This window comes from Amblyomma americanum, chromosome 10, assembly GCF_052857255.1.
Source record: "Amblyomma americanum isolate KBUSLIRL-KWMA chromosome 10, ASM5285725v1, whole genome shotgun sequence".
Taxonomy (NCBI): domain Eukaryota; kingdom Metazoa; phylum Arthropoda; class Arachnida; order Ixodida; family Ixodidae; genus Amblyomma; species Amblyomma americanum.
Window position 1 is genome coordinate 16,279,315 of NC_135506.1, and position 19,259 is coordinate 16,298,573.

The 19,259-nt window shown below is 44.7% G+C and overlaps 1 protein-coding gene across 1 annotated transcript; it reads right to left on the reverse strand.

Moving 5' to 3' along the window:
• Window positions 1-912: 912 nt before the first annotated feature.
• Mtpbeta (mitochondrial trifunctional protein beta subunit) lies at window positions 913-19,166 on the reverse strand. Its single transcript, XM_077639553.1, has 14 exons — window positions 19,020-19,166; window positions 15,853-15,909; window positions 15,292-15,412; window positions 14,151-14,182; window positions 13,988-14,055; window positions 12,437-12,524; window positions 11,092-11,279; window positions 8,180-8,360; window positions 6,184-6,308; window positions 4,034-4,161; window positions 2,264-2,351; window positions 2,094-2,168; window positions 1,493-1,657; window positions 913-1,050 (listed from the first exon to the last, which is right to left on the reverse strand). The coding sequence occupies exons 1-14, from the start codon at window positions 19,075-19,077 to the stop codon at window positions 1,012-1,014; spliced, it is 1,413 nt and encodes a 470-aa protein (XP_077495679.1). The 5' UTR covers window positions 19,078-19,166; the 3' UTR covers window positions 913-1,011.
• Between the last annotated feature and the right edge of the window lie 93 nt (window positions 19,167-19,259).

The window sequence follows — 19,259 nt, forward strand, 5'->3', positions numbered from 1 at the left end:
ATAAATTAGACTGCCGCCTACTTACCTGTTTTAAGCATGATGACGCGCGGCAGATCCGGAGGCTTCAAACGGATTTGCTGTAGCTGTCCAATAGCTAAACTTGAACATGCGCGCGCCTACAGCAGAGCCTCCGTGGCTTCGGCTTCGCCGCCTCGCATTCAGAGCAGGGGCAGCTGAGGTTAGCGGTTTCCAAATATGTCCACAGGCAACACTTGGCGTGCCACCGATTCAGGGATGTGGAAATATAACAACAACAACAACAAATGTTTCTCAACGCTGGTTAGTGTCCGTGAAGACGAACGAGAACGACGCATAGCACTTAGAAGCAGCCCAATATGGCCGCGCTTTGCCCAATGATCAGAGAGAGCTCCGTATTCCGACACAGTGCTACAGCCACTCCCAGTTTGTCCCAGCTTATTGCTGTAGCCACACGGCGGTCAGTTTGCCTCGTGTTAGTTCTAAAAAAAAAAAAAATAAACGGAATGTTGCGACCGTCGTTTGTACAACCAAAGCTGCGCCGTATTCAGTGCGATCATTACCAGCACGTGATCAACACTGCACAATAATGCAAATAAAAATCAGCTCATTTGCTGGTCAAAACAGTTTATTGCAGTCAGCAGCCCCGACCTGTGGCACAGTAAATTTCCTCTCAACCGTGTCCCTTCTTAATGAATTAGGGCCTATTAGGAATGACCGTGCAATATTAAGCCGGACAACTACCTAAGTATCTTCAAGAACTGAACAGTGTATTCTTAAGGTAGCACAATCAATGACTTCATTCTAAAAATATTTTGCTGCAATCTGTTGCTTTGTCACCCCAATCTATAAATTAAAAGTAGAGGTTAACTTAAACTGCACTTGTTTTGTGCAATGACAAGCGACTTATTCCAAACAACAACAAATGACAAAGCATGACAGTATATATACAAGTTTATTCACAAGTTGAAAATGTTCACCCTAACTGAAGCTGGATAAATTCTTTAGGAACATGTTTTCTTGCAGGCACTTGTCTCATTTGCTTGGGTACCTCTCCACAATCATGGCATGACCCTGCAAGCAGAAAGAAGAGATTAGCAAATTACAAAGCATTTCAAAAACAATGTCCGCTTCAGTTAGACACATCGTCCTATATGCTTTGCAACACTAGTCTATGCGTCTTAATTCTATTTTCATCCTAATTCTTTTCATCCTCCACCACCCAGCAGCATGCCACTGTTCGAAGATAATATTAATGGTACTGATAAATAGCTAAAAGAAATAGCGAGGATGTAAAATACTGGTCCTATTAACATGCACAGCATCCAACACAATCTGTAACTCAGTAATCCATGAAACTTGTAGCATAAAGCAACCCAACTAATGCAAAAGACCATGGCAGATGAGCGACACGTTCAATGTTTTATGTGGCATCTTTTCAAGCCACCGCAACAGTTGTCAAGTTATTTCTTTGACCCATGAGCGAGCCTGGTAAAGAAACAGACGGCCAGCTCACATGTCCGCCGGCCGCACATGCTGCGGTAAGGCCCCACTGTTTGTTCTCGTGGATCAGGCGGTTAGCCACGGTGGTGACGAGGCGAATTCCAGTGGCACCAAATGGGTGGCCCAATGACAGTGAACCACCCCACAGGTTCAGCTTCTCCATTGGAGGGCAGCCAACCTTGTTGGAAATCAAAAGGGTATACATATACATCTCCAGTGAGTAGATTGCACCTCGGCACAGACAGATGCGAGAAGAAATGCCGCGAGTCTATTTCACCGCTCGGAACAGGTGTGTCAGCAGTAATGCAGTAAAGTAAAAGCTTGTCAATTCAATCCTGGCTGATTTGGAAATTCTGATAATTAGCATGAGCATGATTCACACCAGTGTTCATTTTAAAATTCACTTGCCCTGAAATGAAACGTCACCAGTAAAATGCACGGACATCCAAAAAATGCCATGGGCCTAGTTATAAACAAGTTTTTTTTTAGACACTGCACGCTTATGTCTCATTAAAAAAAAAAAATGAAACATTGCCCTATCCATTCTATGCTTGAAAGGACGGCAGTCACTGTGTGTCACGAACACCTTGAACTCATCTCTGACGTGCACTTACCTTTGCTGGCTTTCCCATGTAGGTCTTGGCAAAGTAGTCAGAGTCCATGGCCTTCATGTTGGCAAGGATCTGTCCCTAGAGGTGTCAGTGGGGGAGGGGAGATAACCACCAGTGCTGTTAATGCCAGTGCCGGGTGATTCGGCCAAGCGGCCATGATTAGTGACACTCACTGCAAAGGCTTCATGGTACTCAAAGACATCAATGTCCGACATGTTGAGTCCTTCCTTGGCAAGCACCGCTGGTGTAGCATACGCTGGACTGAAAAATTAAAAGGTTACCACAACATGAAGCCCAAGCAAACTGCGGAGAATATCATCATCTGAAACTTCGTGGACAATGTTCTAAAATGCGCAAAAAAAAAAAAAAAACTGCCTCAAGGCCAGTGCGCAATACTGCAATACCAACAATTTTTGAGACAAGCTCTAGACTCTGATGTAATGACATGGCACATGACCTTCGCTCTCAGGAGAAAAAAAAAGAAGCACTCTGCAAACTAGCAAAAGGACCTCAAGCCTACTGAAAAGGCAGCATATCACAAAAATGCCATAGTGAACAAGGCTATGACTGAAAATTGTGAGAAAACAAACAAACATAACTGTGATGCACAGATGTGGTACATAGGCAGCAGGCAACTGTGCAGTTCTACAACCCTAATACGTAGAAATCATTTCCAAACATCAATTGTGCAGCTCAGAATGCAACAGTAAGAAGTTAAAACGCCCCATTATATATCGCTCTGCGGCATGGCATTTAGGATTGTGCATGCGACTTTTGAAATTTTCTTGCAAAGCATGTGCACTGCAACGGTTTGCTCCAAGACCCTTTTCCCAAGAATTTCACCCCAAAAAAGCCGAGCACCATGCCTGCAGAAATTCTGTGCTCATTAGCAAACTGTTACGGAATGGTAAGGACATTTAGTGCCTAGAAAAAAAGATTGCTGGACGTCGCGAAGTTCAACACTGTTCCTATGAAGTGCTATCTGACGCTGTTAAACCTTTGTTCCCTCATGCAGTGGAATGTTTTTCTGAAGAATGCTCTTGCTGATTTCTCACTGCAGAAAAAGCTTTGGATGATAAAGAAAATAAATGAGCGGACATAAATGTAATTTTTTCAAGAATAGGGCTGAAATTTCGTGAGCGTGGAAGTGTGCGATGTGCGTGAATTCCAAATTTTTTGTTTTACCCATTTATGTTATTTTTGTGAAATGGGGGTTCAAATAAACAAACACAAATTTTCAGATTTTTCTTGACAGTACAACATAATGCGTGTCTGAAGTAGATGAAGTTCTCAATCTAAAGAATGCAGCCTTGCAGATTATCACTGAACCTAATGCTACTTTGAAGTTATAAAATTCCTGATTTAACCAACAACAACACGTGGGTTCGCGGTGGTCGTATTTTGATAAAGGCGAAATGCTAGGGGCCCGTGTACTGTGCGATGTCAGCGCACGTTAAAGAACCTCAGGTGTTCGGTGTTCGAAATTATCCGCAACCCTCCACTACGGTGTCCCTCATAGCTTGAGTCGCTTTGGATTGTTAAACACCATAAACCAAACAAATAACACAAAATTACCTAGAACTATGCTAAATCGAGTTTCAGTTATTAAATCTCAGCTATTCTGATGACCCAAAAGGTACCGATGCGCCAAGCACGCCCTCTGATACTTTTTGCCTCAAATGGACAGGTCTCCTAATCAACTATTTGAATGTTGTGCCTTGAAAAAAAATTATTTCTATCATATCCAACGTCGTACAGAGGTGCGCTACCATCACTGCTGAACACTGTAGTTGTCTTTATTTGCTGCTGGCACACAACACATGGAGGCAGGCGCACTTGGTCTCAACCTTGATGATCTCAGACTAATCCCATCAAAATCCAGCACACCCTGTGTATGGTTTACCTCCAAGAAGCATAACCAATCCATGCCAACAAGCGCTCACCCTAGAAGCAGTTGGTCCTTGGGGTCCTGGGCAACGTAGACGAAACTGCGAAGGTAGGCCTTGGGTTTGAATCCCATGGCCAGAGCCTTTTCCTCAGACATGATGAGAGCTGCGGAAGCACCATCCGTCTGCGAGTTCAAACAAGCAGGGGGGGGGGGGCCTGAGTTTCATCTGAATGAAAACAATGATGCCGTGTGCTCTTCTAGTCGCGCCAAGCAGGCAATAGAGTAAAAGCCCTGTAATTCGTCCTGCCCGCCTGGTCCCTACATATATGTGCAGGAGTGAGAAAAAAAATGGGGTGAAAATGTCACTAATCTGGACAAATTATTGCACACATCGGTTAATTCGACCTAGCATCGCAGCCTCCCGAGTTGTCGCGGAGGGACAAAGGCTACGAAAATTATCGCCAGAGCAGTGGTGCCAGAAAGGAAAAAAAAAATACAGGCAAAGAGCAGTGCTAGTGTACATTTGAAAGAATAATTTGCAGTCTAGGCTATTGATGTGCTCATCGCCGTCAGCATGTTTGTCCACATCAGCGTTCCTAGTGCTAGTGTCAGCAAGCTCTCTTCCACGTTGTGTCTTTGTCTGGTGCTCAGCTGCACGTGTGCTCTCCTGCTATGGTTGCGATCAATTAGGCATAAGGCGTCGTCCTGTATTCGTCATTGCGTGCTGCGCCAATGCGTTCAGTGTGTTGCCACGATGACGACACTGGCACAACGGACAAAAATATCAGGCAAAGGACTTGGCTACTAAAGTGCAGATATTGCAAGCCCTCAAGAACAACGTTTCATGTCACAACGTGGTGGAACAAAACGACGTGAAGAGCACCACCTTGGCCACATATGTCAAGAACGAAGCCAACATCATGGAGGGTTCGACGCCGAGAAGTCCAGCACCAAAAGCAAGCGAGTGCGGATGGCGGCCCACCCAGGGCTTGAAGTAAGCGTACTGCGGTGGATCACAACCACACACGAGCTGGACCGACACTTTGGCACTAAGAAACGCAACGTGCTGATGGTCATCGACAACTGCAGTGCTCATTGTAGGGTCTAGAGTGGATAGACCTCGTTTTTCTGCTCCTGAATACAACTTCAGCCCATGAACCAGGGCATAATCCAGTACTTAAAGAAGAAATACAGGAAGCATGTGTTGCAGCACATGTTTCTGTGTATGAGGCATCACGCTGTTATGGATTATCATGAGCACCAACTCGCCCAACAAGTGGTATTGACACTCTTCAGTGCTGCAAACATTTTAGCTCATGGACGGGCCAACACGCCACCTGCTTCCGGCACAGTGGCTTTGTGCCACCTGACTGCTGCATGGCAGAGACGCCAAAAGAAACAGCTGACGCACCCACAGAGGACGAAGACAGCTGTTTTCGCAAGGTCTTGCCTTCTACCGTGCAGAAGCCGATTACATGGCCATCGATGATGGTGTCGCGGTCGCCGGCCAGCTAACCGAGGAGGAAATAATTGCAGAAGTCCTGGGCGCTGACACCGATGACATTTCGGAAAATGAAGACTGTGATAAGCTGCCACAACCGCCGTGGCACACGGTTAAAGAAGCCGGGAAGGTCTGTCTGAGCTGGAGGACTTTTGCGGACAAACTCCTAACTGCGTCCGTGCCTCGGAAAATCTGACAGGGCTTACAGCTATTGTAGCCATTCAAATTCCAGCCAAAAAGCAGACAATCATCACACAATTTTTCAGTAAAGGTATATCATGCTGAAGAAAATTTCATGTTTTTTGTTGTTCATTCCATATTCTGACATTCGGATAGTTTTAATTATTTTTCGCAGTTCCGTCGGGGTTCAATGAACAAGCTTTTACTGTATAACGTAAATAAAAATAAATTTAAAGGCTACTTTCTCGTATTAAAAAACGTACTGTTACATGCTGCAACTACTTTGTACAACCCACCCGAACCTAAGACCTCTAACTGGGACTGACAGATAAATAAGACATTGACAAAGGTATTTGCAGTAAGCAAGAACCCAGCACTTCTACTGCTTACTACTGCAACAGCGCTAAGCTTACTAAAGCAAAAGCCATTTATGCATTTATTGTATGCGTCAACGAGCCGCACAAAATCTTTTTCTGTGGGAAGGAAAGAAAATCAGAGCAGGCTGTTTGCACATAGCCACTTACCAGAAACGAGGAGTTGGCAGCAGTGACGGTCCCATGAGGTTTGATGAAGGCTGGCTTCAGCTTGGCCATTTGGTCCAATGTCGACACCCGGATCCCATTGTCTGCAGACACAGGTGCAGAATCCCCTGGGGGAAAGAACGAGATCAGGATAGCAATTGGATGCTTGCTCAGTGTTTCGAACTGTCACACTGAACTGCCAGCTTTTCCCATGGGTTGAATGTTATGCCTGTCACCAATCTTTTCGGACGGAGAGAAAGTCTAGTTTTCAGGAAGCGACGGAGCGCTCCAGGGCCCCTGGCTTGACCCCATGGCATGGGAACTGCCATGTTACGCAGATACAGTCATTAACCCTCCAAGTGTCATTAACATACTGGTATGTTTCTGCCTTTCTCTCTACCAATGTCATGACGTACCCCTACGCTTTCATATCTGCGTTCAAAAACGCGCCGGAATGCAAAGCTGGTGTGCTTGGGCTGGTCCCAATCATCTATCACCTTATCTTTTTAGAAGCTCGTACTTTCATCTTGGAATGTGTTTTCTTTGTCACTCGGAGCTAGCTACGTGCGCGTAACTCTTGAAAGGAGCGGACGGTGGTTTTGCCATCTGTTGTGACTTTCTAGAAACTTTTTTCTTTTCATTCTTGCCTTGTCCACTATGGCCATGGAAAGCGCACCCTCCATGCGCGCATCTGCTTTGCAATGACTGCCCTCATGGGCCCGATACGGGGAGCTGTGTCTCTCTTGAAAAAACCTGAGAGTCAAAGGGTTAGGGAAGTAAGGGAGGAAAGAGTGTGTTACCGCTACCCGCGTTTTGCATTTGGACAATAAACTTGGATTGCCTGAATGAAACAATAACACAAGTAAACAAACTGACATGACATACATGCATCAGCGTGCAAATGTAAAAAAGCTGCAAGTGGCACTGCGATGCACGCACACCTGCTCTGCCTCGTCCGGGTCTAACAGTGCCTTCACATTTTGGCGCCAGACCTACTTCAGTTATGAGAATACCGTAGTTACTCGAATGTAACGCCAGTTTTTTCCTGGATTTTTTTTTTGTTTAATGTCTACCCTCGCGTTATAATCGAATACCGCACTTCGATTGGCCTAAAGCAGTGCCGCGGTGCAGCCATTTCAAAGCAATCAGCTTGGTTTCAGTTTCCGCAGTTTTGTGATCTTATGCTGGCAACATGGGTGCCACAGAAGCCAAATCCTCATCCATATAAAGTCAAAGCGTTGCTCTCTGTAATTTTTTTGTGTTCGTTGCAACCTCGTGCTCAACGCATCGTCGCGTCGTGTTGTTGTGGCGTCGCTCGCGGTGTATTGATTCAGTGCACTTTTGATGGCAACGCGTCGTGCTCAGTGCGACGCTCGAAGACTTGACCTCAACGAGTCAACCATCCGCGGATGGCGGCTGCAGCAGGAGGGGCTTTTTAAATGTGAGCCCGACCACAAAGGATTTCGTGAGCCTCACCATGGCCATCACGTCCAGCTGGAGAAAAAAGTGGCGGATTTTGTTATCGAGCAGCACAACCGTCTCATGGGGGTCAGTGTCGAGCTGATCCGTTTGAAAGTTAGAGACGTTGCTCGGGAGATGGGAAGTTCAGAGCATCTCGTGGGTGGGCCCAAACGTTCATGAAGAGGAATGAATTCTCTCTGCGGAAAACAACATCGATGCGGCAGAAGCTACCGGGAGACTTCGAAAGCGAAAAGGAGGACTCCGTTTCTGAGAACACAGCCTCCGAAAGCGAGGAAGCTGAGTAAACATGTTGGCCACGATGTCTATTAAAGGTACTTTGTTTTGCGTCCCTAATCCTCGCGTTACATTTGTGGTTTTATTTTTTCTAGCAGGGCAGCATGTAAAGTCGCCCCTCGCGTTACATTCGAGTAAATACGGTAAGTTAAGTGTCACAAGAAACCAATCAGATGCCCTGATGGTAGATCCAGCACAGCAGTTTGAGAAAAAAAGTTCTTTCCAGCAATAAAATGAAGCCTACCTGGCACTGAGAAGGGTACAATGTCAGACAGCAGTCCCTGCTTGGAGGCCCTGTCGGCCAGGGTGTGGGAACGCAGTGCGTACTCGTCCTGCTCCCGACGGCTGACTCCGAACGCAGCGGCCAGCCGGTCGCCCGAGTGACCCATCACCTCTTTGGTCGTGAACTCTGACACAGAGGGAAGCTGCATTCGAGGCAAGGTGTAGAGGCACAGCAGGCGTTAGACCCCGCGGTAGATTAAACGTGTTCAAGTGCTGCAAAATTTCCAATGCTACAATCTAATTCTTACCCGCCGTGGTGGCTCAGTGGTTAGGGCGCTCGACTACTGAGCCGGAGTTCCCGGGTTTGAACCCGACCGCGGCGGCTGCGTTTTTATGGAGGAAAAACGCTAAGGCACCCGTGTGCTGTGCGATGTCAGTGCACGTTAAAGATCCCCAGGTGGTGGAAATTATTCCGGAGCCCTCCACTACGGCACCTCTTTCTTCCTTCTTCTTTCACTCTCTCCTTTACCCCTTTCCTTACAGCTCAGTTCAGGTGTCCAACGACATATGAAGAGACAGATACTGCGCCATTTCCTTTCCCCAAAAGCCAATTATTAATATTATTATTATTATTACGATCTAATTCTTAGCAGTGGCCTCTCAGTTGATAATAGCTGGCCTGATCAAGAAAGAAACATTGCAGGTGTTGGTTCATCTCATCACCAACGTTCTGGCCAGTGAAAAAATGAAAAGCGCAGCCTAGTGCCAGAAACAGGAACTTGGTTGCATCACATCTGACATCACTGCTACAGTACACACTGCTACTTTAACTTGTATCTCAACCATCCAACACAGTAAGTCTGCTGCACAAGCCGCCGACTTGACACTGCCATCCGGAGCTTCCTTCAACATTCCCAGCTTTTGGATATCACATTAAAGCCCGATTCAATTCCATGAATATATCGAAATGAATTTTGGTTTTAGATGTATGCCCTAGACTACACAGAACTAAAAGTGATATGACCTCTCAGCACACTGTTCCACAACTTTCAGGGAATCGCAAAATGTAGACAGATGGAATTCTAACTGATGCAACCTGTTGCCCATGATGCCTAAATTTCACATGCCACCTTGGCCACATTAGGAACAGTGATACCTGTGACGATAAGCACTGATAATATTACCTCTGCAACATGACTGAGCAGAACAAAGTACACGATCTAACTGGGGCCACAGTAAAAGCAGAAACTAGTGCATTAGTGTTTTCATAGCCACATCAGTGGTCATACTAAACATGGATGACAAGAAGTGCGCACTAACCATATGAGAAATATGCAAACGAATGTGACCATAAAGAACAATGCAGTCTGAAGTTGCTACAAAGTCTTTTATACATAAAAAAAAAAAAACAGGACTGTGCAAATATTCAATAATTTGAATACAGCTCATGTTAGACATAAGAAACTGACATTCAAAAATTTATAAACATTCGACACCAACCTAATACAGCCTCTTATAAATGGCAGAACTAAAATAGCTGGAAAAATATTCCAAAGATCGACTGCATCACGAAAACAATGTAAAGCCATCCTTTTCGTTTTCTTTGTCATTTATTGCATGGACCAACCACATTCGGAGGCTGCGAAGCTTGGACCTCATGAGAAATTCCTATCCCGCAAGTGGCCTTTCCCACATACCACACTTGCTGAAAACAAGAAGCCCAGCCACCTGCTTTGAACTGTCACAACACAAAATCATGCATTTTTTTTGTGCTTGACTCTTCCATGGTGTCTTCCATACCCAGTGCCTACCCTCATGACACCTGTCCTGTTGCCTTCATGACTCTTTATAGTTATGGTGTGAGCTCCACCATCACGTTTGTGAACTGCGATATATGTGGAAAAGCCTGCTTGGGGAGTTTTTCATGGGGCTCCCGAAATGGGGCCACGTCGAGGTGTCAAGCAATCGTGCAGGAATCCCACCTACTTCATGATGCATCACAGCCCATCATAGCCCACGAACATTCAACATGCGCGTAACGGCAGGCATGACGACTACAGAAGGGCCACGATCACTGGGCCAAAAAATAGCCTGGTCATACTGTTTCAGTTTCCGAACCTTGCAGCCAGCCTGCGCTGACAGTGTTATTGGCCATGCATTCACCAGCCAGCCAAACCAAACTGCGCTGTTATCCAAAACTGAGTGGCGTGTTGCTGGTCATTAGTATTTTTTTACATGCAGCCTCACGGTTCTGACAACAATGTGTATTTCCCTCGCTTACATTTGCACTCTTTTTCCAGTATGCCGAAACTGCACGCTCATCACGTGCTGTTTGTTCTTTGTGCTGCAAGGGAGCTTCCTCACAAGGCTTAACTGCATTTTTGCATCTGAAGAGGTATTGATAACTAGAGCTTCGGATAATTAGGGCACTTCTTTAGGTCCCTTTAAGCCCAAGTTAGAGGTTCTCATGTTCTTTATAGTTGTCAGTCGTGTGTCAATGCATGTATTTATTCTATTTCTCATTTTGCAAGACCAACTTTGAGAATTATAGATTGCTTGCAGTTATGCCGTCTAATCAAGCAGTATACATTTCTGCACATGTCATGGTTTTTTTGTACAGCAGTGCTGAGTCAGCCTAGTTTTGTTTTCAGCTGCAAAGACCATAAACCATTTTGGGTATACATTTTGGTGACCATACAAAGACCGTCCGTTTCCCTATCTACCTTTTTCTAAAATTTTTTTTTTCATACTGAACGGTACTTGATACTCTAAAGCACTTTTTCTTCACATTCGTATTCAAAATTTCAATGCCCGCACACCCCGAACAAAAAATATAGACAACACACACAACTCTCTCTAATGCCTCTTTAAACTGTTTCCTTGAAATCCATAAACGATTGGGCCCAAGCATTTCAGGCTCAAACTCAGGCTCACCTCGGGCACCAGCATGCTGGGCCTGAACTTGGCGAGGAGACCCAGTTTCTGCATGGGAGTCTTGGCCTTGTTGGCTGACAAGAGCAGCTTGCGCAGTTTTCGGTTCAGCCGGATGGGGACGTCAGAGAGAAACTCCACGCCGCCCGCCATGCCAACGTCAATGGCCCCCGACGAAATAAGCCCCATCACTGCATTTGTCAACGGGCACAATGAAGATCCGGCACAAAAAGCAATGAAACAATGAACAACGCAGTTCAAGAACACATCCTATTCATTTTCCACAACAGAACAGATGTAAACCTGCCGTCAAAAGTTATGCAACATCGCCTTGGGGAAGAAATTCAATTTCTCTGCACCCAGGATGGACAGCAAACGAATCAATGCTGGACCGTGTAATCTCCGCACTCAGAATTAAGCTGCACATACATATTATGTGTTTCACGAAAAGAATGTACTGATACTAAAATTAAGTTACTCAACACACTGGAGCAATGCCTGCATCTAGAAAACGCTTTGCAGCGACTGGGTGTAGGAGCCAGATACTACCACCGAAACCATGAGGCTCGAGGTTCCGCAGTCCTGGATTACTCCCTTCAGCGAAACGGCGGCACCGTTAGCGCATCTTTGCTGTTGCACACGCAGCGGAGGGGATGGCTGCTGACAGCGCAGACCACACCCAAAACAAGGCTGCTGATTCACTCCTTGCCTCGATGGGAGGAAGGTAGTGAACCCTGTGCATTATTCTCACGTGACTGACTCTACGAGACTTGCACGATGACAAAGAGGACACAGGCATGCTATCTACACCCCAACTTTGCTTTACAATCACATAACGATGGTCCAAGGAAACAAGATAACAAGGCAGGCTTGTATAAATGGACTTTAGTCTCATTGCTGCGATATGCAAACATCAAAATGGCACCATGAAGACCATTATGCTGATGCATGTAGCAATGTGAATGGCTTTACAACACGAGAACACAAGCATTCCTTCCCCTTAGCAAGGTTACCTGCACTGGCCCTCGACCGCAGGACATGAGGCTTCCAGCAGATTTAACATGCCAATCAGAGCATTTCTTCTCATCAAGTAGAATAGACACTGTCCATGCCGTCAACAACCAGTATGATTTTACACCAAGAGAATGCAAGAAAAATAGCCCTGTCAAATGCCCACGTGACTTTCGCTAACATCTTCAAAGCAGCCGCTGCAATTTGTGTGGGCATGTTTTCACAAATGTTGAACGTGACTAAATATACTGACCAACCAGAACCGCTGACAACTAAGCACCAGCAAGTACCAGCACCAACGCGGGTACCAGCAGAGCAACCTGTGCAGTCAGCCCACCTGTAGTGATCGCCTGGTTTGAAGAGATGCACGCCATGGTGACCGTGTGGCATGGGGTTCGGTCAGAAAATCCAGCACACAGCGCAGCCTGTAACAATATTTACGAAGTGAGTTGGGTGAGCCCTTTGAACACTAACAATATTCTCTGTAATTTATCTGTCCTTTATCTTCACATCATTTTTTTTATTCCAAGCAGACACTCACCACCCTAATGACGACTTCAATATAGCTGGCTGTGAGCCAACCCAAAACACAGCAAAAAGATGTCCATTACTAATACCATCACCTACATTATGGTAGCAATAGGACACTACCGACTATAAATGACTACAGCCTTTTAACTTGCTGAAATTAAGAAAAATTGTCTTACTATTTTACTTCTGCAACAAGTAACGACGTGATTAATGTCAAACATGGTGCCATAGCATCTGGAATCGCTGTCTTTACTTAATGACAAATACAAGATTAAGGATTAAGGTGGAAAACTCGGCGTGTTGGTACATGATATAAAAAGGCAGAGCAGGAAACACACAGACAGAGACGAGGAGACACGGATGGTGCTGAACTTCCAACAACTTTATTTTGGGCCAATCCATGGATATATACGAACTGAACAACCCGCAGTCATCAACAACACATGCACAGATAAGTCCGCTTTTTGTCGAATAAGGATATAGAGGCACTATTGCCACAGGCAATCCCAAGATTACAAATGTGTTTTGATTCCATGATCTTTCTGGTGATATTCTCTGCCCTTACTAATGATAACGGTGCTCTCAAGATTAAGGAAACAATCAGTGTTAGTGAGGCAGTGGCTAGCGAGAAAACCTTCAAAATCTTTTCCTTTGCGTGCATTTTTTACATTTTTTGTGTGTTCTCTTAACCTACCGTTTACGCATCTCCCAGTCTGCCCAACATAAGTTTTTCCACAACTTAACGGAATTTGATAGACTACACCTTCTACATTGGATTGCATTGAGGCGATCCAGCAACGTAACTGCGGCAAGCACAGACAACCTTTTGTTGAATGCGCAAAAGGCGTAGTCTATCAAATCCTGTTAAGTTGTGGAATGTTGGGCAGACTGGGAGATGCGTAAACGATAGGTTAAGAGAACATGCAAAGAATGTAAAAAATGCATGCAAAAGAAAATAATTTGAAGGTTTTCTTGCTATGCACTGCCTCACTTGCAATAATTGTTCCCTAATCTTGAGAGCACCGTTATCACCAGTAAGAGCAAAGAGCATATCACCAGGGAGACCGTGGAATCAAAACGGATTTGTAATCTCGGGATAGCCTGTGTCAGTAGTGCTTCTATCTCCCTATTTGACAGATAAAGACAAAGAGTGGACTTATCCGCGCATGCGGCGTTGATGACAGCGGTTTGTTCAGTTCGTATATATTCGTTGATTGGCCCACAATAAAGTTGTTAGAATTTCAGCGCCGTCCGTGTCACCTCGTCTCTGCCCGTGTGTTTCCTGCGCTGTCTTTTTCATTCAAGATTAAAAAGCCACCCGAAAATAGTTTGAATATGAAAAAAAAAAAAAACTTGCCTCCCGAGCAACATTGCACGTTGTAGGCTCAGCAATCACACTTCCCGATACAATGTACTCAATTGACTCTGCGCAGAAAAAAGAAAAAACAAATCGAAGTTGAAATTACTGTGCCTAACTAAAAAGCAATCAGAACTAGACACAGGGCAATTGTGTCACTTACCTTTTGGAATGCCAGTCTTTCTCAGCAAACTCCTGGAGCGATAAAAGAACATTTACTTGTCAATAGAGCAAGTTTGTAGCTGAAAACGCTTAACGCTGCTGGCCCTCCAAGCACGATATCGCATTTAATTAGTACTACCAGGAACAGAAACAAACAAAGAAGTAAACTGTAGTGCTTCCATTTCTATCAAAACACTAAGTGTGCTTTTATAGAATAGTGACAAGCTATACCAGCCTCAAGAGAACATCTTATTTTTAGCCAAATGGCTGCTGCTTGTCACGCAAAAATACACACAGCCCAAACTGCTTCATGGGCTACAGCAGCCAGGAGCTTTTACCAAGTGCATTTGACAGAATGTTCTTGAAGAAAGATCCCAAGCGTTCTCGCTCCTTTCACTATACTCTACCAACTCACCACAAATGTGCGGTGCTCTAGACGTTACATATTGAACTCAGCAGTTTCTGATTCCATCTCAAGGTCTCTGTCACTTTCTGTTCTACTAACCACACATCAGGCATAATGAGCAGCCCTTCAGCGGTATGGATTTACAGCAAATTCTGACCACTTCAACGCCCTTGAGCATGAGCAAGGGGTCCAGAGCCTTTAGAGCAGAAATCCTGATGGCAATAAATTTACTGCAAAAATGCATTTTTTCCCCTCTAAAGGCTGCAATGACAAGGCAATACAGCTCCCCTTTTCCATCATCCGGTGCTTTCATAATAACAGTTCAACCAGTATTCAGATAAAAGAAAACAGACATTCAACTGTTTGTCCTAGCTGAGAGTGCTGAACCAGCTTCTGAACATCTTAGTTAGCACATCAGCAACAAGCAAATTCAGAAATATGTGCAAGGTCATAAGACCACCACGGCACAAATTCAGACAGCCCCTAAAAGTGCAAAGAGTGTAGTGTGAGATGTCAGCGAAAGTTACTGATGCACATGTCATCACCCAAGCTCTCCCTGCCTCTCAAATGGCGAACCAACTGAAGGCCAAAGGATTGGCGACCTTTCTAGAGGAGGATACAATAAGTGGGCTGGCCCTGCACAAGCAGACCCTCACTTTTTAAACATTTCTCGCACCACTATAAACACTTCAAGTTCCCAAGTTTCTCCGAGATGACTGGCAGGCACCCCACTCACAAGAAGGCAGCCCTCTGGAGGTCATGAGGCATCAGGTTATTGTACTTGGTACCCGAGAGCAGGAATGGCGTCCGCACTCCTTCCACCAAAACAATGTTTTTCTGTCCAGACTTCTTCGTTGCTAGGACGGGCAAAAGCAAAAATCATGAAAAAAAGGACTACAGTATGCATGCAAGGCAGCACTAAGAGGACAACATTATGTAGCATCGATTAGGTGTGCTTTCAGCGCATGAGGCAATGGTCACGATGGCAAGCTCACTAACGGCCTCTAATTTTCAGCCAATACAGGAAATACGGACGATCACATGATTTGCATTGCCTAAATCCACAACTCATCTAACATCGAGGGTAAACTTAACAGAAGTTGCCGTGACTCGATTACACTGACATACATAGATTTAACTACTGAGTTTACTACCCCATCAAAAACGTAACAGTGAAGTGAACAACAATAACATCACTGCATTACATAAATCATCATATCAGTGACCGTAACGAAGCAAATGTGGATATTAAAGCTGTTGTTGGTAACAGTAAAATTCAAGATGGATGCTGTCCTACCAGGAGCTGTAGCATAATGGCTGGTTGTGACGGCACTTGACAAACAGGCTGGGGAACCTAGACAAATGAAAACAAAGAAGAAACAAACCTTAAATATGAGAAAAAATAATAATAAAGAAAAGACAGTAAGCTGTAACAAAAGAAAAGAAAGCTGGAAGGTTGCCTGTCTGCACCGTAAACAAAAGTCAACCAATAATTCGACACTAACATAAGCAAATAACGGTCAGTAAATACGCTTCAGTAGGTCACACACGCAGACACAGAAATTCCTCTTAACAAACAAGTATTTCCAAATGCAGCCACGTTCTCAGTGCCTGAGAAAACAAGACACATGCAGAATGAAGAGAGAGCCCCTATGTGACGCAATCCAAGGTCGAACAGCTGCGAAGCCACTACAGCTACCCGCAAGAGCAGAGTCTGAAGCCAGGGAATGAAAGACACCTCCCTCGCAGTCCTCCCAGCTTGCCCGTGACAAGAACAATGGGCCTCTGACTGTGCTCACTTCGTGCTCTAAATCTGCTGGGATCCATCCCCAACAACTCAGTAATACAATTATACTGGCCGCTGCATACGGTGTCGATTTTCCGTGTACCTGTCATCCTGCCTCGTGTGAATGCCTGCAGATACTGAAATAGTCGCAAGCCATTCCTAATGGGAAGGCCTTTGGAGAAAACACAGCTACGGTTTTTTGGCCTCCATGCTTTGACATGCTAGTCACTCATGACATACATCTGTGCTGATGCGTGATGGCTGAGGGTATGGAGCTGGCCTAGTGTAATGTACTGATACTGTCAAAGGTCACATCATGAGCCAGCATAGCAAACTTAAAAGGTATAGACAATTTCGTTTCATTTCTGCCGACTAGATAAACTCCTGAAAACCACGTTTTGTATATCTAGCCTGTCTTTGTATCACTGCATTATGAAATTCCGTAACACGAAATTCTGGGTAATATTAGACCTATTTTTGCTTCCTGCCAAGTCGGATCAATAAACATCTACCGCACTACCCAAAGTAAAAGTAACCAAAGAAAGTTTACAGCAGGTCAGACAACACTGCTGTGACTTGCGTTAAGAGCAATGAGGTTATGAGATGCCCCTGCAGACAATAGGTGAAGTTACTTGAAGAAAAACTGAAGGAACAGAGCAGCAACACTTGTAGATCATCAGGTGATTATCGCCTATTGAGAATTTCAGTTTTGGCAATGGGTGCAGCCATCTTGGGCTGTTACAACAAAAGCTTCTGTCACTGTGCAGTTTATTGCAGTGTGCTCCAGTCAGCCTACAAGCAAAACGACACAAATACAAGGGGGAAGTATTCCTGAGAGGAAACAAAGTTATATTACAAGTTACCACATAAACTTTCACGCGTTTTATTCACAGAATCAACAACGGCATACAAGGGGTCCCTGCTGGAGCTAAAAAACCATCTCTACCACCACGCACAGAAGTAAAAAGGTTTGATCTGTCCTGTGTAAGAAAATATGCCCAAACTCTAAAGGTTTCACAGCTGCTGAAGAGTTCGGTAAATTTTCTATGCAATTAATTTCAAACAGTGATTCACTGATAAGTTTACTTTTTGGTTTTATGCAGGTTAACGTCCCAAGTGACTCAGGCTATGAGGGATGCCGCAGTGGTGGGCTCCAGATAATTTCAGCCACTTGGGGCTCTTTAACATGGATTGACAGTGTACAGGTGCAGCCAATAGTAAACGGAGCAGGCTATTGCCTTTTAACATTTTTCTCTCGCTTCCTAATTGAGACTGACAGCAGTGGTATGTGCAGGCTAGTAGTAGATGACAGTTCGCTTTCTCATGAACAAATAATGTTTCCTCATGTCCTATAGGAAAGGCCAGATTGCAATTAGTACCAAATGGAGTGTCCAGTTTACTTATGGCCGCGCCTGTACAGTACACGGACCTCTAACATTTTACCTCCATCGAAATGCGACAAGCTTAACTTATTAAAGTACACATTACTCCGAAATAAAACCTAACTTCTGTGCCTTGAAAGTAACGTCATTTTCTGACGTGTTTGCAAATAAATGCATAGTGTTACCTGTGCAATCTAATGGACACTCAAAGTCAATGTAGTGATGAGAAAATGTTTGCCCAACAGCTATGTGTACACCTGCAGTCAAAACTTCATGAAACACAATATTGGCGAAAAAAAAAATATATTCGTCGCAGTGAATTCCGAGCGCCTGGAAAACATTAAGTCTCAAGCAAGACATTCTCGATGCAAAGAAACCAAAGTCGCGTTCGCTGCAGTTTCATTCTCTCTTTCAAACCCTTCATCCTTTCTCGACGCGTGTCCTCTGAGAGCGAGACATTTGCCACGCCTTCCCTTTCTAACCACATCCTAACTTGAGAACTCAACGCTTTTCAAGATGGCCGCGCCCACCGAGGTGGTCTACAGCAGAAAGCAAAGAGGGTCAAATTCTCGCAGACGGAAGCAATCGCTGCATTAGTAACCACGGCGAGCAGGGGTTGAAAGTACGCCAGCATTGATAGCGATGCCCCGTGTGCGATATCTGATCCGGCGGACACTTTGGAACGAAAAGTGTGCAGTGACAAGAGCACTGATTAACACGTATCCGGGTCTAGATAATGCTTGCGAGGTCGTCCCTCTTCAAACATGATTTGCTTCCAAAATACGGCGCAATATACGAAATGGCCGAGTACCCCGGAATAGGGGGTGTGATTAGACATGGTTAGAAACGAGCAATGTATTAAATCTCTAATGAGATATCGGACCTTTATGTCAAGGAGCCGCTGAAGAACGAAGTGAAAGTAATTGAAGCGCGATCGAACGAAATCTGATTGCCCGACTGTACGCCAACACGAGGTAAAAACACGGTAACGATACGCAATGCCCTTCACATAGAGGAAAATGACAAGTTGCGGCAAGACAAATTTCAATCGTGGGTGTCATCCTTTTGGCGGAAACCGGTTCAAGGTGAGCTAACTTTTTGGAGGAAAAGCGAAGACATAAGGAGAACCCAGGAAAAAAAAAAAAAATGTCGTCTGCGGGATAAAGCCCTCCACGAACAAAGTGCAAATGGTGCGAATGATGCCAGAGTGACAGCAAAACCAAGCACGACACTTGAAAATTACTAATCTAAAGTTGCTCACTGTAAAAAAACTGCGTTAGAAATAACCATACTCACAGAATTTGACGCGTTTTAACGCCGACGATGCACCAGCTCGGACCGTCACAAACGCCATGTTGATGCATGAGCTGCGCAAATGGCGATATGGTCAACGCCCTGAAACAATTCTTTCAAAATTGTTTTATTGCCAAAAACAATAAATAGAAATAAAAAAACATGTATCCAACAACAAAATAGTCATTGCAACTTTTTTACGACACTTTAATGAAAAGAACTGTTCGAAATTGTATCCAAAGT